The following is a 26,839-nucleotide window of genomic DNA, read 5'->3' as shown; positions in this document are numbered from 1 at the left end:
AACATTTCAAATGCTGAATACCTTTTTATTTTACAAAAGGTTCTCTTGCCTTGCATTCTTTCATTTTTTTGGATGTTAATTCATTTGTTTTCAAGTTGTCCTAATAGGTTGTTACAACAGTAGATTCAGCAAGTTCTACTACCATCAGAAAAAAAAAGAGCTTTTCTCAATACCCTAATGAATTAAACTGCTGCACAAAAGGCCTTTTCATTTGACAAGACATGTTTAAATAATATCATCTCTCTACCCATCTAGTTATGCCAATAAATAAACCTACCCTGGAAAGAAGAGTTTCATGTTATGATTGATAGAGAGACTTTAAGAGAGAGGCACAGAGGGAGAGGAAATTTCCAAGCTGCTTTGTAGTCAAGCAATTCTCTTATTCATTTTGCAGGATGCCCAGCCAACTGCATAACCTCTAATTCTGCACCTCCCAGACACTGACAATTGGCTTTTCTGTAACACTCGCTATCTTCCAATCCTCTGTAAGATTGTCCCTAAAACACAGGAAATACCATCCTTTTTTCCCCCCTATGTTCCCCAGAAGAAACATATGAAAACAATTCTTAAAGGACTATGTCCAAACACAGGTTTACGTGCATATAAAACCCAGTCCAAAAAAATGAAAAAAGCTCCTTCCACTCTGTTTGTAAACAAACGTGGTACTTACCCAGATTAGTAAAGTATAAGGTCTAGAGAGGAAAAGCGTCTAATCAGAGCTGTATTACTTAAAAATGAAAGAATTAGGTAAAAAAAGCTGACTGCTCAAGTTATGGCTGTTCAAGTTGTGATTTGGCTTGTGAAGAGGCATGTATTTAAGAGAATGGTACCCTGGAGGACTCTGTATTTAGTCAAAAAAAGGAGGGGGGGTGGGAACGACATTTTGACAAACTAATACTATACATACAAATAAAAAAAAAAAAAATCAGAAATTCTCATATTTCAATCTCCACAGCTTAACGTCCTCAATCTATCTTTCATCTGCATTTCTAGCAGAACTTAAATGACAAATGCCACTTAGAGAATTTTGGCCTTTCAGAGCTGCCCTAGGAGTTTCACCAAACATAACGTTTATTATGCAATAATGCCAAGAAGCCCTAAAGCTAATGCCAAATCGGTTCAAGAAATACCACAGTAAGACATATAATAACTGTGCAGTACACCTCCAAATTGATTCCAGAACCTCAGATCTAAAATGGGTGCTCAAAGCTCCTACCTGGCCTTGAATGCTTCCAGAAATGGGGCATTCACAACTTCTCTGGGCAACCTGTTCCAGCGCCTCACCACCCTCTGAGAGAAGAATTTCTTCATGATGTCTAATCTAAATCTACCCTCTTCCAGTTTAAAGCCATTCCCCCTTGTCCTATCATTCCACTCCCTGACAAAGGGTCCCTTCTCCAGCTTTCCCCATAGGCTCCCTTTAGGTACTGGAAGGCAGCTGTAAGGTCTTCCTAGAGCCTTCTCTTCTCAGGGTTGCTCTCAACCTGTTCTCTACTCAGGCTGTATTTGGGCTTGCCCCAACCCACGTGCAGGACCTTGAACTTGGTCTTGTTGAACCTCGTGAGCTTTGCATGAGCCCATCTCTCAAGCCTGTCAAGGTCCCTCTGAAATTATGACTAAAATCAATGTAAATATCCTATATGTATAAAAGATATGCAAAATTTAAATTTTAAGCAAATCACAATATGGTAATGATTTACAGTAGTTCTGTTAACCCATATCAACAAGTCTCTTAGTGGCTGCAGAAGTGTCCTCAAGCTGGAGATGGTTTAAAGTAACTTATCACCACCAGACAATTGTAACAGAAATCCACAGTCCACAGGTAACTTTTTCTGTTATCCAGACTTGTTGATTTATACAGATGCCTATCAGATACGAATGGATTAGAGTGGACAGTGCAAAATACTTTAATATATATGGGCAAAAAAATCCATCATGGATAAATTCAAAACAAATGCAAGGCAAAAACATACAAAAACAGAAGATAAAACTGCTTATATCCTTATCATTTCTTCAAAACATCTCTTTAGCCTTTTTGGAATCCCATTAAACACTGAGCCTGAACTCATAGCAATAATTCCAAAGATTACATTAAGAAGCATTACCAAACTAAAGTAGCATTATCAAACTAAATTGAGAATCCTTGTACCTTGGTTCAAGAAAAATGGAAAACTAGTGTACTTTGTTCACACTCTTCACAACATTACTTGCATATTATTTTAATTACAGTCTTTAATTTATTATCTATCAAAAACTACTGCCCCATTTTCCAGGTCCTACTCATACATGCATTAATCGATATATCTTATGTCTATCATCCACCTCGGTCTCCAATTTTGCTGTTACTGGTATGATAAGAAGTTGGCTTTTGTTTTCACTAGTTCCCCTAATGGATGTATTTATAGAAAATGACAATGACTGTAAATTTTTCATAATGACATTACTTTAGTTATCTGGTTTATAAACATTTTTTCCTGTCTTTTGGCTAAATACCCATATACTTCATAATTGTCACATAAGAGGGGGACACCCTGACACACCCTCCAGACAGATATATGTACATTAACTGATTCCAGATAGCTATTTAATTTGGGATATTTAACATATTTACATTCCCCACAAGTTGCAGCAGGCCTGTGTTTTTTTTACATAGGCAGAGAACAAAATTCTGCAATCTGCAGAAAACATGCCTCACACATAAACAAGCTCTACTTCTTGTGCCAACTTACAAACTTACCACTTAGTTAAAAAAAAATCAGCAAGAATTACAAACTTTGGAATATATAATATCTCTCAAACTTACAGCATTAAAAGGACACACTCCAAAATCATTTTGAGAATTGGCACTATATACTCAGTAAATATACACTATTTAAAAAATATTAAGACAAATTAGTGTGCTTTGAATTAAGACTGGACTACTCGTTAATAAATGGCCTTGTGTATTTGTGAAACAGACTGAAATTTTCTCTTTGAAAAGAGAATCAGTAATACTAATTCAGCTATGTTTATATATCTCTGACTGCTAAGAAGAGCAGTACCAAGAACAGAGTTAGATTGTTCTATCACGCAGCCTATATAGAAAGATGAGCACTTATTCTGCTTTCAAAGGTCACATATTACCTAAAGGCTATCTGCCACAATCCTTTCACGTTTAACATGTGTTGGCCCCTACAGCTCACAGTTTTCATTAGGGGGAAAAAATAAAAAAATAAAAAACTGACATTTTCACTACTACCCTTCAAGCCCAGAGAACAGATTGAATAACCAACTTCAAAACGTGCTATGTGGAAGACCTTCTCTTCTACCTTAGCAGAGTCAATCTCACTGCTCACTGCCATCAGCGGGGATGGTCCCACTCCTTCCCTGCTGCTTTCCCCCCTCCTCCTTGGCTTCACCCTCCACCATCACTTAGCAAAGGAACAATGTTTCTTTGGCCTAGTTAGCTTTCTGCTCCATCAGCTAACTAGACAGGCTCACCAATGACCAGGTAAGGACCAGACCTGGCACTAGGATATAGAAAGAACTGGACTCAAAAAGATGCTAGGTGAACTCAGGGATCTTGCTCCTAAACAACAGCAGAGCCTAAGATTTGCATCCTTTGGGAGGCACTTCTCTAACTACCGTAGGCTTCTAGGTGGGTAACAGGAAGAATTTATGCACTCAGCTATTTTAAAGGCAAATTTTCAAATCTACAAAACACAGTATTTTTCAGGATGGTCCAACAGACAACCCATTCAGTATCTGCACTTCAAAACTGGACACGCCTAGGGCAGGCCTTCATAAATCTCAGCCACAATGTCTCTTAGTGTTCCTGCCCCCAGCACAAAATTTAGAGCCATAACCCACTGGCAATGCACTGGACAGAGAAAATTCGTATCTGCCCTCCAGTGCTGAAAGACTGGGGCAGCCTGCCTGAAAACCTCAATTCCATCAGTGGAACTTAGTATTTCACGCATACAAGCAAGTAACCTTCCTCTCATAAGCCACTCCAAAGCAAAATTTACTTAATTCTAGGTAACTATGATTGAACGTTTTTCCTTCAGATATGAAATCCAAATTGAACCACTTTCTCCATCAAACACAGTGAACCTATTTATACTAACACCAAAAAACAAAACCTTACAGAAATTTTTGCAAGGTTTATCATAGTCCTTGACCAGATTGACCAAAAACAATAACAGAAAATAAAATTTGCTTTCTAATGAAGTTTACCAAACACCAAATAAATTGCCTAAAAATTTTCTTCCTGTAACACATCAAAAAATATGTATCATCAGCTTGTTTATCAGTTACTTTCAACAAAACTCCTAACAAGACAGATGGCATCCAGATATAAAAGAACAATAGTTCACAATACAGGAAACAGTTCTTATGAAGCTTATGTATTTATGTAAATATCAGTTTGAAACTTAAATAATTTTGATAATCACGGCATGCAGATTGAAATGAGCATCTTCAAACAAAACCATCTCTTAAATCTGCTGAAAAAAAAAAAAACACAACCTAACAACCTTGATCTGATCTTCTAAAAGTATAGTTTTAAAAACCTGGTATGATATGTAGTAAGAATCAACTTCAGTAAACTACCAGCCAGCTCAAAAACAGACAAAAAGTCCAAAAGTCATTCCCAAGTATTCTGTTAGAGTTCATATAAATATGAACTGAATATTGCTCTTCAAGCAATATATTCATAACAAAGTTACAAATTACCCTAATAAGAACATTCACATCTATGTATAACAGCTTTTAACTCTAAGAAAATATTATATGCTTAATTTATGAGTTCAGCACAAAACTAGCTTTGGCTCTGTGTATAACTGAGACATAGAGGCTAACAAAACCCAAACCTAATAATGTTTGTCCCTCTCCTTCAATTCACTGAACATAAAACAACTTCACTACGGTAACAGTAAGCCAATAATAATAAAGCAATTACTTGTATTTCAGGCTGAAAGACCATTAAGAACAGATATTACAATGACATCTACTGGGAAATAAGCTATAAGAAAAGTGAATAGCATATGTAGAACGTGAAAGAGAAAATGCACCTAAATTCATTGTGCTGCCATTACCTGCTCTGTTTAAGTGCAAGCAGCCACATAACTAAAATTCCAGATAATGGTATTCAACAAAATTTACAGGATTTTGATTACAAAGCAAGATATTAATTTCAGATGAACAATTAAGAGTGAAAATACAGTATATTAAAAAAAAAAAATCCAGTAAATTAGGCCATCAAAGATTGGCATGTAGACTCCACTCAAAATCTGTTGCAAAACTTGGCAGTTAACACAAATCTGTCTTCTTCTCAAATAAAATATTCTGCTGAACACAGCAGAGTAAGATTTCACTCGTTCAAGTACTGACTGGAGAAAGTCTTGTTTTACTTGGTGTACCACTGTGGTGCACCACTTCCTGCCTTAAAACCTACAGCACTAAGCCACAAAGATGAATGGCTGCAAACACCGGTAAAACACAGGCAACAAACAATACATTTTAGAGAGCTTATCAACTGCAAGATGCAGAAGCTTGCTACACTGAATTACAATTCCTGATCCATCTTATTCAGTAACTGCAATCAGAAAATAACCTATAGAAGGGAACTACAAGAATGCCACTTCTAACTAACAGCATTACAAGACGTACTTGCTAATGGCAATGTGCATATTTACCAATTTTCATGTTTATACATAAAGTATTACCACCAGCAACTCCCACTGATAAAATGTCTCATGTTATTTCCATATCCACTCAACAGAAATCAATTCTACTCTTCCTGAACCCTCATTTGAACTTGTGACACTATTAAATTAATTAAATTTGCTTTCCTGGCAAAACACAGCACAGTTAATGCAAGAGGAAGTACAGTGGTTGAGTGATAAATACTTCACCAACTTTACCAGCTACTTTGACTCTCTTAAAAGAAAACAGGATGAGCCTGTATCTCCATTACCCCCACAAAACTCACCAACCTACCAACAAGCTCTCTGCAGATCTTCAGCAGAGAGCCATGCAGAAACAATTTGTACAGCCGTTTAATACAGTTGTAACCCAGAGAAGTATACACTGTGACTGAACTACTGCCATGGGATTTTATTTCAGAACATTCAAACCAAAGATCCATAAACATAAATGACATCTTTTAGCACTTTTTTTTCCTAATTTTGTCATAAATACTGAAAACATGTGGTGTCACTTCAGAGGGTTTTTCTATTTGTATACCCTAATAATGCAATATGGAGGCTATCCAACTCCCCATCCAACTTCCAGTAGCATCTGTCAACCTCCCTTTAAATTATCGAGTCCTTAAAACTCTGACAGTTGGAGATACAATAAGTAAAAGGGAAGGAGGACATGAAAAAGTAAAGGAAGACAAGAAGATCATCAGTATTATTACTAGTTCTGTTACAGCAGCACCATTACCCACCATCCAGTTACTTCTCCACTTTAAGGGAATGTGGAAACCTTGTAAGTGATCTACAGTCTGAACATGAGACAGCATGAGAGCAGAGACATTGAAGAAAGTAGTAGGGTACCCGTTTACTTTGTATTTTTAAAGAGTTTTAACCTGACAGCATCTTCCTGTAATTCTGGACAAAAATTCTCTGGATCTCATCAACACCCACTTTAACACCTGCCAAACGAGTCTTCTATCAACACTAAGCTTAACCAACTCTTCACCAAAGTTGGATTTAAAAGGAAACAAATTTAAGGAACAGGAGAACTGAAAACCGTGAAAACCACTTTCTGATCATTCAAATAAAATAAAAATAAATCAGTTGTTTTTGTTAAGGTGATACACATCTCATCTTCAGCAAAGAGAACAGAGATCTTTCTCAAACTTGTGTGTCTAAGGAATTAATAGTTTATAAGCAAGTTAGCTACTTGTACCAGTCGTTACAAGCAACTCAGCAGAAATTTCACATTAAATAACTAAAGCCCTTCCCCTTACAAATACAAGGGCTTTTCTGTGTATAAAACTCAGTACAATCACAGCAACATGAAGACTATGAAGACAGGAAAACCCATAGAAAAGCTTGATCCTCCTTTTCAGTCTCTAGAAAAGGCAAGCAAAGCTAAGAGTCTTGAAAGACCAAGAAATACAGAGCCCATTAGAAGCATCTGGAGAACACAGCACACAGAAATCCCACACGCTTTCTGAATGCTGGACAGGACACAGAGGCTTGGCTTTTCACTCAATTGTGTGAGCTGACTTTGCTGGTGGGACTTCACCCTGTATCTGTTCCTGCTAGATATGTACGGGCTGAAAAGCCACCAATCTGATAATTTTTTTTGACACTTTGAAAACGGCAAGTTAACAGATACAAGCATCCAGTTACTCTAGAAAGCTCTATGCTCTATTTACACCATTGTAATTAGAAAACTTTTCTCTGCTTTTTATGAAAGACCCAGATAAATCAATGTGGACTGCAAAAATGTTTTTATAATATCAAGTATAATAGTATAATACAGTATAACATATAATAGTATAATATTACTCAATATTATATAATATCAAATATAATATCAAGGCAGCATAAAATTTAACCCGTGATTGACATTGTGTCAATACATAGCAGTAACTCTATGATTTCTCCAAGTTATTAGAAGACAGCTTCTTAACAGAAAGCTGATCTGATTTCTGTAGTAACACAAGCAGATTTAAATGTGTAATTTATGCACTTACATTTAAAATTAAAAAAAAAAAAAAAAACTATCCTAATCTACAGTACAATCATAATCACAGAAAAAGTATTAATTGTTGTACTATGCAAATGAAAATCATTCTTTAGATGTTTAGTATTCTAGCAACTTATTTTCCTATTTAAGAGTAGTGCCTCTTGAAAAATACACCACCTTACTAGATTAATTGATTTGCTAGAGAGCTGGGAGACCAAATTTTCCTAGTGGGAAAATTTAAAAGGAACAGCCATTGTGGAAAAACAGTGAATGAAAAAGCCTTTTTTTTTAATTTTATTGTCCAAATAGTAGCTTTTCGTTTTTCATTGCTTCAGTTCCATTTATTATATATTTGCTGTATTTCCTAGTTATTTATCACAAAATTTTAAGCTGATGTGCTCCGATATACTGCTGTATCACAGACTCAGGGGAAGGGTAACGATTTATTTAACATTCCCTGTTGTTAAGTAACTGAGCTCAGTAATATCAATCACAATTTGGGTAATCAAACTCTGTCAAAATTTAAAGAACATTTTTAATTCCATAAGCAGGAGTCTAATGAGCTACAGCCACCACAGCTCTATGACTATGACCTAGCAATTCCCACACCTAAGAGAGAAGGAGCTCAATTGTTTTGAAGCCGCTATGATGTTGCAAAGATGTTGCAAATAGGAAAAACATTCACCTTCTCGCTGAACTCCAAAGCATCTATTAAACTGACCTATGCCTCCACTGACTTATTTCTGTAGTTGACAATAAAACCACCTCAAAACACCAACTGTCAAGGTGGGGGGGGGGGGGGGAGGGATGAGGTGACAGCTTGTTGACAGATACAAGGCAATGAAATGTCTTCAACACCCCTATCGCTGTCCTGCCTATCATCCAGCAGATCAAACTCAGATCTCAGTCTTGTACTGAGCCCCTGCTAGATCTCAGGAATATCCATGATAAAACCTTCTGTCAACAATGAAACATTAAAGGATTACGGTAGAATTAGTCCATCTTCTGGAATATTTTTTGACTTTCTAGAAGATTACTCTCCCACATATTTCTGAGCAATTACAAGCACATCTTTGTCACAAAATCCATAAAAACATAATTTGGACTTCAATGTGCATAATGATTTTTGGAATAATTATTATTAGAAGCAAAATCCCCAATTCTGTTAGTTATATCCAATTACTCACTCCCGCTCTTGCAGGAGTAAAATATATATATATATCTATATCTTTGGGTATGGATCCTAACCAGCAGTTTATGTAGTTTTGGCACCGTGAACATGGGGTGAACTCCCTAGCAGATTTGTTATAAGGACACTCACATTACTAATCCAGAATCTCTTCCAGTTGGACGTCTGCTCTACAGTAATCCTGCCCTCTAGTCTCTCAGCCAAATCTAAAGGCCAAAGCCTACCACCTGGCCGAGGTCCTCCATTCCCTACTTAAAAATTTAAATCTTTTCATGCAGTGACTCCACACTGCACTTCAGTCAGCACTCACAACACAATTCTGTTCTCTCACTCTCACCTCCCTCTCAAAGCTCTCTGTTGTCACGATGGTTGGACAAATTGCCAGCAGTCAGGGTGATATTGATGCGCAGTGGCCAGAACCCATCAGGCTGACCAAAAGTGTCTCATTCTCTTCCTTCACTCACCATCTGTCTGTACCCATCTCCTGTTATCTAGGCTATCTTACAGACTGTACACCAACCGGGGCAATAACCCTCTTTTTTCGTTCTCTATTTGTATGAAACAGCATGGAGGCCTCCTCTGTAGTTTTTATTGAAACAATAGAAGTGGAGCTGTTCAATACAAATTTTATATTCTTTGATTTACAGGAAGAAAACAAAAAAGGTCACAGAACAACAACCAAAAAAGCTACATCCACTTCTTCCTACCAGATCTGCCTTCCAAGACACTCTCCTCTCTCAGAAAAAAATCAGTTTCCCTGTTTTCAAAAAAAGTACTGATTTAAATACAAGCGTATCAGTTTATGGCTAGAAGAAAATATTTCACTGTATTTTCCTTAAAGAATGAACGTCACACTAATTCAGCACATGAAATGTTATTAATTACATAACAAGGTGCATCTATAGAATTTCATTGCATTGTCATGTTAGGCAAATGACCCAAAATATTCAAAGTCTTCTCTCTGCGAGATGGTTTGTCATTCAACAATTTGAAAGAAAGAGCCTGAGCTTCTTTACAGAGAAATCTTCATTATTCTGTGCCTCTGTTTAAATAAGCTCCCGTTTTCTCTGCAAATACAATCTAGCCACAGATCTCAGCCCCACTCGCCCTCAGGAAACACACAAGCACTCTCCACTTAGAGGACTGAAAGCAAAAATAAAACCAGGAGCCTTTGCGCTTTCCTCGGCACTGACACCACAAATCCATGTCCCCCTTCTCCCCTTCCCACACGCTCAGACCGTTCGGAGGAACGCCTGACAGCTGACGGCTGTTTTCTTTCGTTTGGGGAGAAACTCTTTCATTTGACCCCACGATCACCAAAGAAACGCATTTCACTTCCTAGTGAAAACAGCACGAAAGGAACAATCGGGGCCGGCCAGCTGGCTCCTCAGCGGTCACGGCAGAAAGCACAGACTGCGGTACCAACTTACACCTCCTCAGCTCCGTGCCACCGCCGCCTACCGCTGGGGAGCTCTGGATACCACCACAGCCCTGCTCGGCAGGGGAGATGCACCACGGACGGGCAGACCGCGGGCAGCGCGGGGCTGTGCAGCACAACGCCGGCTCGGGGGCAGCCGGGAAGCCCCCTGGCTCACCGCGCTGCTGTCAGCGGAGGGGCGAGCAGCGGGGATACCGAGCACAGCCGCGGAGGGGAGGCGATTTCGCATAGCAAACATTCACACCTTTCACAGCGGAGCGCTTAATTCTGGAGGCCAAGCGGCCTCCCCCCCCCCGCCCGGGCCGCCCGCCCGTTATCCCCTCAGCGCGGCGGCCGTTGGGCGACCGTTAGGCGGCACGCGGCCGTTGATCCGCTGAGGCGCTGAGGCGCCGCGCGCCGCGCCCCGCCCCGGCCCGGCCCGCACCTGGATGTAGTTGGTCTCGCAGTACTCGGCCACCCGCTCCAGGTTCGTGTAGCTGTCGAACAGGGCCCGGCGCCCCCCCGGGATCTCCTCCTCCAGCAGCATCTGCAGCTCCGCCATCTTCACATCCTCTCGCCCCCTCCGTCCGTCCGTCCGTCCAGCCGTCTGTCTGTCTCTCTGTCCGTCTGTCTGTCCTCTCTCCTCTCCTCTCGCACCCACCCCCCCCCTCCCCTCCCCACCCCGCTCCGTCCCCTGCCCGCTCCGCTCCGCGCGCGCCCCCGCCGCCACCCGCCGCACGGGCCCGGCCTCGCGCCGCGGGCAGGGAACGCGCGCGGGACCCCCACCGCGGCGGGGGCGGGGCGCGGACGGGCGAACCCCGCTGCGCATGCGCCGGGCACCCCCCCCCCCTCTTCTCTCCTTCCCTCCCTCCCCCGGACCCCCCCGCGCCCACTTCCGGCTCCCGGCGCTGAGGGGCTCGGCCGGGCCGGGAGCCCCCTGAGAGCAGGTGGGGGCTGCGCGGCCGGGGCTGGGCGCTCCTTTCCCCCAGCAGCCTCTCGGCAAGGTTTCTTCCCTTAAAAATGAGATAAAAATCCGTGCCCAGAGGGATGCTTGCCTGGAGACGCCGTCCTCAGCTTTTTAGTTCTTCCCCAGTGAAGGATGAGGCGCAGCGTTCTTCCTTATGCTGCTTTGAAGTTTCATGTGTAAAGCGTTTTTCTCTCGTTTTTAATATATGGGTTAAAATTTACACTCAACTACTTGATTATTTTAATTTTTGTCTGCTCTCTTTTTCCTACAGGCAGGTGAGGTGCCAGGAAGGGTAACTCGTATTTTACAGCTGTAGTCTTTAATTGAACCAAAAAAGTTCAGGACCCACAAACCACCCTGCTAGGGACCGTCACCGCCATGTGTGTGGAAGAAGAGGGGTACCTGTACTCGTACGCCTCTTGGGGCTCTTGTACCCCATGGTGCAGTGCCCACGCTCCAGCACACAGCTGGGTTAGCCGGGTGTCCGGCCTCCTGGATCCCGGCACCCCCTGCCCTAAAACTGCCCAACTGTTGCTGCCCCCAGGTTTATAAACCATGAGGAATGCATCCAAAAATACTGGTTTTGCTGCAATTAAAGAATAAATCCTCTGTGTCAGTCCCCCTGCTGATTCTTAGCACACCTTTTTTGAGAGATCTGAGCCTTTGCTGCAAGGGCTCCAGAAAGAAAAGCCAACCAACGTGAACCTGCAAAGTGCTGCTATGTAGCATGAGGCTCGCAGCCCTGTCTCACGTCTCCAAGAATCGGCCATTGCCAGGCTGGTAGCTGATGAATCTCGATAATGGACCCCATCTCCCTCCTCCACACTAGCTTCAGCTTGGACTCCCTTACTACACATCTGCTGCTGCAGTTCTAGTGGCTGCTCACACCTACGCTCCCAGGACTTTGCATGTGTGCCAAGCTGGAGGCAGGCTGAGGCTTTCCTTTTCCTTCATTTACTTCTCAGGTGTCAAGTCAAGCTGTCATTTGGCAGCTCCCCAATAAACCTGCATGATCCTTCCCTTGGCAAATTGAGAAAGCTGTCAAGATGTGAAGAGGAATGTTCTCTGAAGATGCTGTTTGGAGTTTTAACTTCAACTGGTAGCACCAGACTGTGGGGAGGGGGAACTTAATTGCATCATCTCTCTGTGCTCCTGGGTCGCCAGGGCCTGGCTGTCAGTGGAAACCTGTGAGGGCTCATCTGTTGCCAGCTCTGCGCTCAGCATCAGCCCCGCTTACAGGGAGCTCCCACCTGTGGCTCAGGCACCTCTTGACCTCTCAGTGGCCCCGCCAGTGATTTCTGGGGTAGGAGAAAAAGCCTTGTCTGAAATATGTGCACACAGCTGCTCACCAGAGTGGCTGGACTAACCTGTCTGCATAATTAGGTGCTTGTTATCACAGCATGTTTACATTTTAATAGGGTACTCTTTTGTGGATTTAAATTTAAATATGAAGAGCCCTCCTGTCAGAATAATGGTTATCCTATAATTCTCTGTACACATACTGAAAATGATTAGAAATACCGTTTAAATTACCCCAACTGAATCCAACTACCACTTCCCCAAATTTACATAAATGACTGCCCATCTGTCAAGTGATGTGCTAAACTCATTTTAAGTTTTTATACTCTCTGAGCCCTAATTACAGTATTACACACTTTAACTTTTCCAACTCTTTTTTTTTATATATACTTTTGTGCAATATTTTTTCCCTTGGTACAATAGCTTTGAGACTTGGCAGTGTGTGTATTTTCCACCTAAGCACACTGGGAAAACCGTCACTAGAAAATAGAAAGGCAAGCATCTAGCAAGAGTCTGAATTCAAGGTCCCTCATGCACATTAGTTATTTACCTCCCAAGGGCGTCCCCTGCACACAAAAACTTGCCCAGACGAGCAAATCATTTGGTCATGTGCAATCTCACAGCTGGGCACTTTGTGTGTCCTACATAACACTGCTTGAATCACCTGTTCTTAATTGGAGAAAGGTAATAACGGGGTAGCTTGAAGGCCACCATTTTCAGCACCATGGGAAGACATCACGATCAAAAGCCTCTTCCATTTTCTTTGCCGTATGGGAGACTGAATGGCACAATCCCTAATCCCATTTAAACAGATGACCAGGTCAGATCTCTGACAGACTGGGCTGCAGGTTTTCAGTTTGCTCGTGTAAACAACTCAGCTCTAGTTTTATGAGGTTTCCATTTCTGAGTATTTTTTCCTTAAAAGCAACAACAAAAAAATTGTATTTTGTAAGCAGTAGAAACAAAAGCCTCAAATCCCTGTACCTGCTTCATCACACGAAGCCAGACAGATTTGCAGCTGGACAAAGGGCAAAACCTCTGACATCAAGCATGGTCATGTGTACTGACCGTATACATAGGCCCATGCCCTTCAGCTGCAGGTAACATTTATTGCAGGGGCGGGGGAAGGAGGAAAAGTTGGGGGTCTGAAGAAAATCTGTAGCTGAAATAAGTACCTTCATTCCTTCAACAAAAACAGAGTTGTGCCATCCTACTCACTTTAGATAACGTCTGGATCTGCCTCTGGCTGGATGGCAGATCTTTGCTAGCCTCATAATCCAAAGCGCATGAAGGGAATAGCAGCAGCACATTTAACTCCCAAGGCTATTCCAGCACATCAGGGTGGCCTGGCACAGAATGCAGCTCATATATATCCAGTGCCTGCAACAAATGGTGTCGGGATCCCAAGGCATCTTAAACACTCAACCTCCAGCCCTTGCTGTAACACAGAGTGAAGAACCCACACACCCTGCAGCTGCACATTCTCCTGCTTCCTCGGGCATTCAGCAATTTGCTGGGCAATCAAGATTGTAACCACAGATAACCTTTCTGCTTATGATAAACTGCTGCTGGGTAAAGTGCTTGCTGCACAAAGCGTAGAAATTGTCCCCTATGGGGTAGTTTACATCTCATGGAAGTGCTTGCCCTAACAGCGCTATTTCGGAAACACCTCAGCCAGAGGCAGTCCGTGATTGTTGCAGAGCCTCTGTCTTTCTGTTCGAGGACATGTCTCATTCTAAATACCAAGCTTTTTTTCTAGGAATTCAAGTTTTCCCTTTAACATTATTTCAACATAGCATTGTGTGAGAAGGACAGAGCCAGTACAAGGGAAGAAACTCTCCAAGGGGGGAAGAGGTCAAGCTAAAGAGGAAAAATAATGATCTCTTTCTAACATTTCAGACTTTAAAAGAAAACAGGCAACAAATGGTCTCAAAGAGAAGCCAGCACAAAGCACAGTTCATCATCACATTCCCTTCCAAGAGTTCAAACAACAAAGCAGTCGGGAGGGGGGGGGAGGAAAGAACTGCTCTAATTTGTTTTACTTTCCTGCCAGTATTCCTTCCCAAAGATGCCAACCAAACCCAACCGTCGGACCCTTCCCATCCTGCCCTGACCCTTGTGGCATCCCCCAGGTAAGTCTGATATGACTGCTGAGGGGACAGAGCCTAAAGGGTCAGTTACAGAGCTAATGCTCCACTGCAGCACATGGGAAAAATCATCCTCAACTATTGTTGCAGGCTCACTTCAGACTCGATCAGATGTTACTGGCCTACTTACGCTCTCCTCACATTTGCAAGTTTCCTCTGCAGCTACAATGGTTAGAACCATTCTCTGAGGTTTTGGTTTCTTCCTGTTTTTAATTAAAGCTCAGATTCTTAGGTACTCACATAACTCCAGGAATTTGGCCGCTGGAGCTTTTTTAATCCTGTCCTGTTTGTAATTATGCTTTAACCACATAAACCACTTTAAAAAGTTTTTATGTCTTTCTATATTTGTAGAAGCCAACAAACAACTGTTCTGTTTCTGAAATTAGCATAACTCCCTTGCATGGGAAGGATAATAAATCACATCTGTGAAGTCATCTTCCCTGCTTACACCAGCATCTGGACAAGTAATCCCCTTTCACCAGCCTATGAAGGCAGCTCCTCTTTGCACAGCTTCTCATCACCATCAGTCTGCACCTCTGTCTTTCTCTTCTCTGTCTTCCCCCTTGGCCAACACCTGGGAACATTTCAGCCCTTTCTGAACCCATAGCTATTTTCGACAGTATGGTAAGAGCGCACATCCCAGTGATGCAGGACTGACTAACAGGAGATGGAGACTGATGGCTCCCCATCATTCACAGCAGCTTCACCCACCTCAGCTTGAAACTGGCTTGACAGAGTATTTATGAGCAGAAGGCAGCCAGGCCTCCCTGCGTTGTTTCCTCTGAGAGGGAGATTAAAGGAGTCATTTATTTCAAAAGGCAAGGACGTCTGTGAATGATATGAACAAGCTTTTAGCAGGGAAGAGTTACAGCCTTAGCTGTCCCCCTCCTGCTACAAACCAGTCAAAGTCACAACCTCTGCACCCTGATTTTCTCCCTATGAACAAAAATAAGAATGACAGCACTTGCCCAAAGCACTAAAGAACATGGCTGTAATATATGGACAGGGCCAAGCAAAAGGCTGGTATTGTTAAGTGGCTCTTTCTGTCTTATTTGAAGGTGCACACACCAAGGGCCATGACTTATGCCTGATACAGGCTTGACGCTGATCTGGTGTAAGGTGCAAGCATGAAGGGGTTGCTCTGTAAACTCAACAGTGCATGTAGCTTCCAGCTCATTTTGACCAGCTCATTCTAGATTGCAACACACACACACACACTCAAAGAGTCAAGTTGTAGGTGATGCTTACATGTATTTCAAGTAACATTTCTGAATGTGTATACAACAAAGAACTGAATGGTTACAGTTACCTATGAGTAATAGTTGAGGGAAACTTGGGGAAACAGTCTGCCAAGAGCTTGATTATGTCTTGAAAATATGAGAGGCAGGCCACAGGGGTGAGCAGCACCATCCAACCCTGCCCCATGACACCAGAAAACACCTGTTCACCATCCACCAGGTTTTCTGAAATGGATCCAGAGCTACCTAGAAAAGACTCACAAGCACTATTTGTTCTTGTCTGTGTTTTGCTTCTAATATCTATTCCGTACGAATCCTTCCTTCATGAAGATTGTTTAGAAATATCAGAGGTGAAACTCATTATGCTCTTATGAAGAAACTGTGTTTTAGATATCTGTTTTTTCTGTACCCTAGATTCTGTGCCTCTAAGTGGCATGTCCTGCAGGGTGCATGCATTCCCACAGGGCTGAGCTGTACCAGAAGAGTGAGTATTTCAGATCTGAATCATTTTGAACACAGGGGGCCAAATTCCTCCCCCGTGTAAGCTGGCAGAGCCAAAGGTAGAGGGTGACCCATTTCTGCATTCTGCTCTTCAATCTCCCACTACAGACTATGGACACGAAGTTCCTTGCTGATGGCCTTGCTGATGTCTCCGAGGGTTCACACACTGATTTGGTGGGACCTGGGCCTTTAACTGGGAATGTGGGGATGATATCAAATGCAGGAGTATGAGGCATTTTCTCTCCCCCACATAGCCAGCTCTGTCTGGTACACACAGTGCAAAACAGGGCATACCATGTGACAGACGCATTGTGAACATCAGTCACAAGTGAAATACTTAGGTTATTCCAACACTAGCCCAAACACCTGCACTCCTTGAAAAAAAAAACAACCATACAAGCCTAAGTTATGAACTGCTTCTCCTCACCCAACTGTTTTTACTCATCATCCAGGAATCCTCACTTTGTCCACATAACTTTTAGTGTTACTTAGTTTAGTATTTATTGGGTTATGTGCTTTTTAAAAAAATGTTATTCTTGAGGACATGTTAACTTCTGCTCATTTTAAGGTTTCCTGAGTTGGAGTCCTTGTTTCTCAAATCACAATGTACTGACCAAAAAGCAGATCCTCTGCCTCGCCCTTATCTCTCTGGCTGCAGACTGCCACGTCTCCTTTCCCACAGATGACCAGGAAACTGCACAAGGACAGCTGACATGTATGTGTTGGCTTAAACACATTTTACTTGAGGTCCTGAGAAAACATTCTCTCCTTCCACCACTTGTCTTGCACAGAAGTTCAGATTTAACTCCTCTTTGTAGAGAAGAATAAAAATAGAAATGTTTCTATGGGCTTGTGGTTTTACTGGTGGGTACCTGGTCACCCCACAAAATAAGCTTATCTGTCTAGCTATGAAAAACTGTTTCTCCAGCTCTTCCTTTAAAGCACTTACAAGCACCATCCTGCATCGGCATGCTTTGCAAACTACATGTACTTGCAGATCAGCGTAACGTTAGTCCTTCTAGTTAAAGCAGTGACCTGATTCTCAGGTAATACAGGGCCACTTCAAAGAACTGGCACAGATTTCTTATATGAGCTAAGTTGCCTCTCTCTTTACAGGCATTTTTTCTCCCCTTCTTTGTCTCTTTAGAACTGGACTTTCCAAGGAGCCCAATGGATTGACGCCCCCGATTTCAGATGGGGCAGGGTATTTCACCTATTTTGCAAATGCCAGTCTTAGGTAGCAAGCTTCCAGTGGGTTGGAGCTGAGCTGAGCGTGCAGCTGCAGTATACAGCAGCTTGTAACATTGGCTTTAAGACCTATCAGACTACTGGTTCCAAAGCTAGGGAATAGGATTGCTGCAGAAGACAACCCTAGCATGGAGCCAGAGGTGAATTTAGGGTTCACAGGCCACAGGTTGGTTGCCCTTCACCTAACAGTCTGCAGCTGAGCTATTACTGAGGGATAAATAAAAGCTGAGCTCTACTGCTCAAAGTCATCATACAGGTCTGTGCAGATCCCTGGCCTCACATTTTTTGTATCAGGAACACCAAAGCAATTCATCCTCTCCAAACAGCCCTGTTCCTTGTTGTATGCGCTCGCTACCCATGGAGCTCAGCTATGCGCTAGTTCCCCTCCTTCTCTCTCTGTGCTTTTCTGCAGTGTATACTTGCTAAATATAATCTGACAGCTTACTTACTCAGGTCCACAGCCTCAACACCCATGCATTGCTTCTCTGTGCCAGCAGCTCTATTTTACAAGTCAAGCCCTAGTCTCCCTCCCAGCTCATCTTGCATGAGGAATGAGACCATCCTCATGTCCTCTCCCTTTTCACACTCCACTCTTCTCTTCTGTTGGAAGGGGCTCACACAGCCATTTGCAGTAGCACACCCCTCCATTACCTAGCAGCCTCAGAGCCACACAACCAAGAATTAACTGTTGTGGTTGTTTTGTACAGGCAGCCCTCAGCTCTACTTAGTTTGTCTTCCTCCACTAGTCCTACTTTTGTCTTAATTCTAAGTCTCCCTGAAGCCATAATACATGTATAATTTCATTGCATAAGGGGGCTCTCACATCCATGCGGTATCTCACTATTTTTACAAAAGTGCCCATATTCCTCCATTGTGCATCCACTGAAATGTCCCACTGAAATCTGCTTTGTAGTTGTATTACCTGGCCTACTGTACACCAAATCTCAGGGACCCACTTATTCTAGAAAACTCTGGTCCGTGTCTCTATATGCAATATCTCCAGCCAAAGGATTCATTTAATCACCTGCTAGCTGTACTCTTTGATTCAGGAATTCATTGAGTGTTGTTTAAATATATACATTGCTAGGATGAAGAGACTGATTTGGGGCAGAGACTGGCTATCATTTCTAATATGTAGGAAGGGAAGGAGAGAAGCACACATATACTGCCAGGCTACTTTTGTTCCTCTATTGTCAATCTGATTTTTCAAGCTGTTTTTATACAAAGAAAAAAAAAAAGCAGACCAGAGAAATCCTTATCTTAAAAAAATGTCTGGGAGCTCAGTGAGTTCAGCAGTTCTTAGGATAAAATACCCGCAGTAGCCTTCCCCCTCCCCTACCTCCTCAGGAACCAGCAGTATTTCTCACTGCTTTCCATTAACTACTTTTATTATCTGAATGTCTGCCCACATGAGTAATTGAGTGAGTCACATCGACAAAAGACTTGGAGTTTTATGAGGAAGCTGCACGGTTACATTTTTTTTAAATCACAGTTTAATTTACAGAATGAGGATTTTTAGCTGTGATGACAATTTCAAGACCAGTGCAGTAGTGGGAGAAAGAAACACAGAGGTGATAAGGATTTCTAGTTCTTGAGGGTAATTAAGAAAATGTGATTGCTCGACTCAGTTTACCACACCAGAACAGTACAGCTCTAAGATATATAAAGGCTAATGCAGGATGTAGGTTTTGCAGTGTTTTTACCTTTACTGGGTAAAGTGACCAATAAGCTTCCTCAAACACCGAAGAGGTTCACTATGAACTACGCCCATCCAGCAACAGGCCCTACCTGGTTGGTGCTGCTACAGGGGTATGAAACCAGAGGCCAGATCCTTTTCTTTGCTTTATGACAATACCAGATTTACAAAGACGACTAGGCACTTATATAGTCAGGTAGGTGCTTGATGGGATATTCAAAATCCAAACACCTGAACAGCTTCAAAAATTTAGTTTCTAGTTACTAAAAGCCACAACTACGTTGTAGGCTAATATATGAATAGTCAATGGCATTCAATGCAATCACACAGCATAAATAATAGTCACAGTCATACAAAGGTTTGCAGGCCTGGGCCCACGCCTGAGGTTAATTTAGAGCAGACTGCTAGCAAGCAGTGAGTTTTCTCCTTTCTTTTACAAGAAAAATGCCATCAAATCAAGGCATAGGCTCCTGCAAATTTAATATGAATTCTGCATGACGGAAATACTAAGTGCTTCAAATACCCTCTCTGTTCCCAAATACCTCACTCAACAATGAACGTGGGGTAGCTGCAACCATTGGTCCAGCTGATTTTCTACAATACACAATGGTGTATTCTTGCAGGCATCCCTGTCAGCTCCCATTAACTCACAGGGCTCACTCTTCTCCCAAGGCACCTTTCCCCCATTCAGATTCCTGGAAGAGCTTGCAAAAACAGAATGGCCACATCACAGAGACAGGACATGGTCAGAAGGTAATTTGCCACACAGTGGGCAACCTCCTTTCTCCCCAGGCAAGACAGGCAGGCAGCCAGCCTGCCAGAAGGCACGTTTTTTTGGCCTGGAAACTGTTTTTGCAGAAGCTTAGAGATATATGAGGATGTTCATATATGGTGCAACAATGGAGCAGTTCAAGGGGGCAGCAATCCACCTACTGCCATCTAATGCCCATGGTGTCCTGAACCCCACCACTGTAACATGCTATCCTACAAGCACCTAAAGATGGAGTAAGAAACAGCTTGTGACATACTGGATGCTGAAGGCTGCCAAACAGGGATTGAAGTTGCTGCACTTCTGCTATTTAGATATCCCAGAGCTGTCGTATCTCCCCAGGTTCAGCTGTAAGGCAAATGCATGGAGCTAGAGCATCAGTTTGTAGCACAAAATACCACAGCAGTCTGAACGGAAGGGATGGAATAAACATGATATATTTAATCAATAACTCACGGCTAACAAGCCCTGCATCAGCAAGACAGTTGCTTTTCAGTCCAAGAAATTACAAAGCCAGAGTATGCATTTTCATGTTAGTGCTGACATCAGGGCTTGAATGTTAGTCCTAGAATTTACAATAACATATCTGATAACAGTGGATTCCAATAGAAGATCCATAAAAAGTTCATTTTTCCACACTGCCTGTAGGCTTTATCAATCAAGACACAGGGAAGCTGACAAGGGACATAGTCACCTTAGCTAGATGAGTGTTGTTTGTTCTGTATCAGGGTCTCAGCCAATACAAAATGCTACCAGGTGGCAATTTCCAGTCTGACAATATGAACTTTGCTTTTTCAGACACCCTCATTTGTTTCCCCTCTCTCACCTCAAAAGATAAACACCCAAATATGACTTACTACGTTTCTCTTTAGTGTTTCAATAGATCTTTGTTTCTTTATAGGATTCTCAGCCTAGGGAACTTTGCTCAGGGCAAGAGCCTTAATGGGCAAATCTCATCCTCTCTTTATGTATGACTATTCTTTTCCTCCCAGCCTCTTCTCCCCAAGACTGCTAAACACAAAGAACTTGTAGGAATCATTTAGTCTATTGCTGAAACACAGCCCTGTAGCCAGCAGGGTCACAGCACTGTAGGAACATCTGGTTCGATCAGGTAACTTAAAGAACTGAATCCAGGTGATGGCTGTGCCCAGCAAGCTCCGGCTTTTCACAGAGGATACCCAGGACCTTCTGCTGTAAAGGTCTGAAAGGGAAGATGATCGCTTTACCCTTGCTGCAGTGTCTGAGTCATTATTGAGTTGGAAGCAACTGCTAAAAAAAAAAAAAAAAAAAAGCCTATTTTGGTGAGATGAGAAAGTTGGCAGCCAAGCAGGCTCAGCACTGGCTGTCTCGCTGCCAGGCTTGTGACAGAGCTGACCTGCCTGGATTCCAGCAGGGAGGTGAGAGCAGCACAGAGCATGCCAGTGCCTCCAAGTTGCTCAGCTCTGCAGATAGGAGCAGAAAAGCTTCAGAGATTCAGGGGTAGCCCCAGCACGGATAACTCATAAAGAGTAAATATTTCTTGCCTAATAGTGTCACAGGAACATCCGCTGCCTACCTACAGTGATGTTTCACTGTCATTGTGGCAATGAAGGCACTCACCAGGGACGCATTTTACCCAGCTCCTCTGCTCTTTCAGTTCTACAACCTCTCCTCTTTGGCCAAGGCCAAAGACCTCAGTTACCTTAAAACCACTATCACTTAGCTGAGAGTCAACTATAAAGGTCTTGCTCTGATTTACACGGGATTTAACCTGGAATGCTGTAGGTTTGTCCTTTTGACTTTGCACTGGCCCAGCATTGTTCTAATTAAACTATTTTTCCCATTAAAGACATGATCAAATGCTTGGGCCAGAGATGTCAGTGCAGATACAGTACTATGACCAATGCTTCTTGCTCTTGGAAAGGCCTTTCTTTACAGGAGCGTTAGCATCAGAGCAATTGCAAGCACTTAATTTATCTTAGGTTCAGGCTCCTATGTAAAAGGAGGAACGACCTGAAAAGCAGGGGAAAAAATCTTTCCACTCCAGCCCTCCCCCAAATCTTTTTGTGGGAAACACAACTGTGTTTTGAATGCTAAAATTCACACAGATTTAAATATACTTATCTTCAAGGAATGTTGCCATGGAAACCCTTATCTTCTCTCCTTCCCCACCCTCCATATGTGAGGAACATTTTCTTCATTTTTTTTTTTTTCCTGCGTGTGGTAGTTCCTCTTCTCCGTCTGCTGTTGCCAAAAACCTGGCATTGAATCCTAAGAGATGTCAAACAGGCCTTTTGTTTAGTTGAAGACTGATTGCTAAAAAACAGTCCTGAGCTCAACTAGAGAGATGCCAAGATGGGTGCATACTCTCTGGCTACAGAGAAAGATACCTATAATATTTTCCAGCAATTTCTGATTTGGACAAGTGGAAAGCAGCAACAAGCTGTCACGGTAACCACAACCGTTCTACTTCCTGGTGGCATAACCCACTAGTGATGAAGATTTGACTTCTCATTACAAGCCTTTTTCATCCTTTTCTGTCATTCTTGATAGAAGGGGTAGAGAATTGGGTGAAATCCTGTATGCTCTAAGTGCTTTCGTAAAGGTACTGCTCTACTCGCTTCCATTTGCCCCCAAGCTACAGGAGGATCTGAGCTTAGAAAAGAAGCCAAAAAGTTGTAGACTTCACTCTGCTGATTATGATACATCTATATCCAAGGGTGCCTGCCAGAAAGCCCTTCCTGCAGCAATAACAGAAACCTCAGGAAGGTCAGCCATGCTGAGTGGCAACACCTGTTTTAAATGAGAATGCATGCACAGCACCTGAGACAGAGATTAGGAAGGCAACACGAGTTAATTGTGGGTTAAGGAGTACCAAAATGTTGATAAATTAACTATGCAGTGAGACAGATAAGTGGTTTCCCCATTTTGCATTGCCAGCAGCCCCTGGTTCATGTAATTGCACGGCTAATGGGAGAGCTGGCAGAAGAGCAGCCCAAGGTATTTTAAATTAGCAAACATCCACTCTGTCCAACAACTGACACTTACTTTTGCAGCAAGCAAGACAGAAGTTGCAAAGACCATCCTTCCCATTTAATGACAGAAAATAAAATGTACAGTCCTCATCCCTGAGCTGCATGCCACAGCTATTACTGGCAAGTCCTGAACTGCTGGGAAAAGGAGAGGAATATTACTACATTGCAATAATAACTCTATATGTAACCCAGGTTAATTAAAACCTAGACATAACATCACTCATGGACATTTTGGAGGTACTGGGAAGCAAATTCAGGTAACTTACTGAAGCAGACAGCTTACTAACTGTTTCACCAGTTGCCATCAGTACGAGGGGCAAAAGTATACACCTGTGTCAGACAGAAACAGCCATGACAATCAATTTGCAATGGCCTGACTGCTCCCAGCACCTGTGCTGGCTGCCTGCTTCTGAGAGCAGCAGGTTGCATAGACAGAGATATATTTAGCCTCTTGCCTTCCATTAATTTGCAGCCCTCTGTTGAAGCTTGTTCTACAGTAAAAGCCCAAGGAATGAAATGACAGCTTTTCTGTATGCTCTTCAAAACCACCCAGTGGAATTTGTGAAGTAGCTTTCTGGTGCAGAACAGGAATGTGAAGCATAAAAAGCAATAGTTTCCTATGATATAGAAGCAACCTTCCTCCTCTCAATTCCTAGACTATGGCATTTTTTTCCACAGGTTGCAATACTGCTTGCACCCCCATGTCATGGCCAGAACGTGTGTCTTTAGTGTGGGGTCTATGAGCAGCAGGAGTGACAAAACCCTATTCTCTACTGACTGGACTTCTGAGAGAATCTACTCTCAGGTTTCTGCTACAGTGCAGGCTCTGACTCAGGTTTTTCCGCAGGCTGGCATCTAGCAATGCTTTGGCTTTGGATGCAATCTTGTGACACATCTAGAATACACTCTCTTCCCTATGACCGGCCATTTTTTCACAAAATTTGTAGGAACAAAGTTGTGTTGAGATTTCAAACCCCAGTCCCTGCCAAATGCAGCTATTTGACCCAAGGGCTCAAAGCTACTTCTTGTGAGAGGCACAGAGAGGGGAAGCAGTCAGACATAAGTGGGGTGGGGGCACACTCTGAACACAGGCCTTCCTCAGGGAACCAGGCCAAAAAAGAACCACTTGACAGTGAGGGGAGAAATGGAACAAAATTGGTATTTCGTTTTCCAACTGAAATATATTAAACCTTCAGAGACAGCTATGATCTACAAAGATTCCCATACAAAGAAGGGGTTTTATTGCATAAGAAAAGGCGCTACAGCTGGATTGAGCAGTGGTGTGCTGTATCTTGAGAGTTAAACTGTTTGAAGTGACAGACACAAAAAGAGTGAGCAATGGAAACTTACAGACTGCAGCAAACAGTGTGGCTGTGCCCTCAGTGTCACTCCAAGCAATGCATAATGAATGCCTGAGAGATCCTCACTCCCCTTCTTTCTCCCAACACTTCACACATACCTTTAACTGATGAGCCAGGGACTTTTTTGGCAGTAGTTTTGAGCAAATGCAAACTAACCATTGGCTTTTTTGAGCACTTTAAGCCACATTCTTGTCTCCTAGCAGCCACAAACTCCCGTTTGGCTACTGGCCCACACTGAGAATACTGTCTTAAAGGATGCAATACCTGTGCAGACTGACAGAAAATTTGTAACAAATTATACAGAATTACTCCTATTTTTGTTTCCTGCAACTGGGTAAAAACTATTGCAAGGCAGTTGGCCCATGCAACTCCAGCAAGGCAGAGAAACACTGTTAACAAAGTCTGAACAATTACTCCTGGGAAGCTTTCTGCTGTGTGAAAGCTTCCCTAGCACCACATGGCTGTAATAAAGCAGATCTTAGCCACTCAATTATATGACCAAGTCAGCTATTCCTAGTGTGGTTCTTAGCAGGGACAGTGCTATGCTACCATTTTTTCTCCAAGAAGGCAATAACTTCCCTTCTATTTTGCCCCCTCTGTACACCAGGGATGCTTTAAAGTAAAATCCTTTACCACACTGATTTCTCCAGAAGGTTTAGGGAACATCTGCAGCCTTGAAGAAAAAGAGGCATTTCTACATAAGCAGTGAAGCAAAGTCTAACATGAATTGCCATCTGGGGACATGACCAACCTTCAGTTAAATGGAGGTCAGATTAGCAAAAGCTTTCTTGCAGTTCATTATAAAAATCAATGCATGAGAGGCAGCAAGATGAACTGCACAACTCTCCTTTTCCTGCCCAGCAGACAAAAAGCAGTAGAACAGAATCTCTGTCCTACATCTCCCCCAACACACACTGCACTGCAGGGGGGGGGCAAATCTGAATCTCCACAGCTCCACCAAAAGCAGAGCTGACACATTAAACCCAAGAGCTGAATTTTCTTTGTCTGGTGCCCACAGAGGCCGGCATCAGATATTAACCCTGTGAGAGCTGAAAGGACTGCATTCAGGCCAGCACTTGGCAGATACACAACAGCCAAAACATTTTTGTAAAAGCAGCAGATTTCCTGACCTGGAAGGTGACAGTGAAAGAAATAATGTCTGTAGAAATGGGAATTGCTGTTACTCAGATACATAAAGAAACAGGTGTACCTGTGTGAAGTGTGCCCTGTCTACAGAGGCAGTGAAACTGGGAGCCACATGTTCCTGACCTTTTCTGTGACGCATCAGTAGCTGCGTGCAAAAGCAGCTCGGGCACATGTAGCTGCAGACTGAGCAACAGTTCACCTATGACAACACCGCATTTGGATAGGAAGGGGGCTTGGAACTCATGTTAACAGAGAAGTCAGGTTTACAGGGAACAGACCTACCGAGATCAGGTAAAGGGTGATTCTGTGTAAAATGGGAAGAGAAACAGAACCGTAGTAGGTTGGATGGCAATAAGTAGTACTGAGATAAAGAGGTAAGAGGTCCCTGCCTTGCAAGCCATTCAGTTGGGCTCTGAAAAATCTTCCACAGGATGGCCTGTTACAGCTAAGAGAGGGAGAAAGAAGCAGGGAAAAGCACGTGAACATGTGGCTACTTTGGCTCACACACATTTTGGAAGAGGGCTCTCTGAAAGGCTTTTAAGTTATTAAGCACAACATTAATTCAGAGCCCTATAAAATCAGCACTCTCCCTTTCCAGTACTTGCATGTCCAGTCTCATGCTGACCCAGAGCTCAATGAATTGCAAGCATCTGTCATCAATTTCTGATGCTGATTAGATTAGACACTGCCCTCAGAACTGTCAGGATAGAGAATCCCTTTCTCAGGGCTTTGTTCTGTGGTTTTATTTCATTTCATTATATCATTACTAATGCTTCTGTTTTCTCAGGGGCCAAACCAATTTTATTCCTCCTGTTTACTAGCATTTCTCAGTCATCCTTTCTCTTGCAACCCTAGAGCACAGCAAGATTATATACTCAGCATGAGACCCGATGGTGCAATTCCCACCCCACTTTCTTTTTCTTTCTCTCACGCACACTCACACATACTTCTCACAAGATATATCTGCTCTTCTTGACAGTTATAGCTCTAGCTCAAGGGTAGGAAAGACACTTTGAATAAAAATACCTATATATAGAGAAAGACTGTGTCCTTGTGTCTCCAAGGTCTTATCTAGCCGGGATCCACAAAGAAGTATTCCCTGTGGCAGAGTCCCTTCCTTATCCAGATCTGGCTGTTGTCGGAAAGGGATTAGACTAACCAGCA

General features: G+C 42.7%; 1 protein-coding gene across 16 annotated transcripts in view; it reads right to left on the bottom strand.

Annotated features, from left to right (window-relative positions):
• Nucleotides 1-26,822, bottom strand: part of ABI2 (abl interactor 2) — a 75,959-nt gene extending 49,137 nt beyond the window's left edge. For 3 of the 16 annotated variants that reach the window (XM_027461113.3, XM_027461122.3, XM_038182504.2), the window contains exon 1: nucleotides 10,735-11,065. In XM_027461113.3, the coding sequence (XP_027316914.1) occupies nucleotides 10,735-10,851 (117 nt within the window). In that variant the 5' untranslated portion in view covers nucleotides 10,852-11,065. Of the gene's footprint in view, nucleotides 1-10,302; nucleotides 10,457-10,554; nucleotides 10,640-10,734; nucleotides 11,066-20,413 lie in introns of those variants that run through there. The other 13 variants (XM_038182500.2, XM_038182505.2, XM_027461120.3 and 10 more) reach the window with 11 other exon arrangements.
• Nucleotides 26,823-26,839: the final 17 nt, after the last annotated feature.

Source organism: Anas platyrhynchos, chromosome 7 (genome assembly GCF_047663525.1).
Source record: "Anas platyrhynchos isolate ZD024472 breed Pekin duck chromosome 7, IASCAAS_PekinDuck_T2T, whole genome shotgun sequence".
In the NCBI taxonomy this organism is placed as follows: domain Eukaryota; kingdom Metazoa; phylum Chordata; class Aves; order Anseriformes; family Anatidae; genus Anas; species Anas platyrhynchos.
Note: the sequence above shows the minus strand (reverse complement) of the source record. Positions and strands in the feature narration are given on the sequence as shown.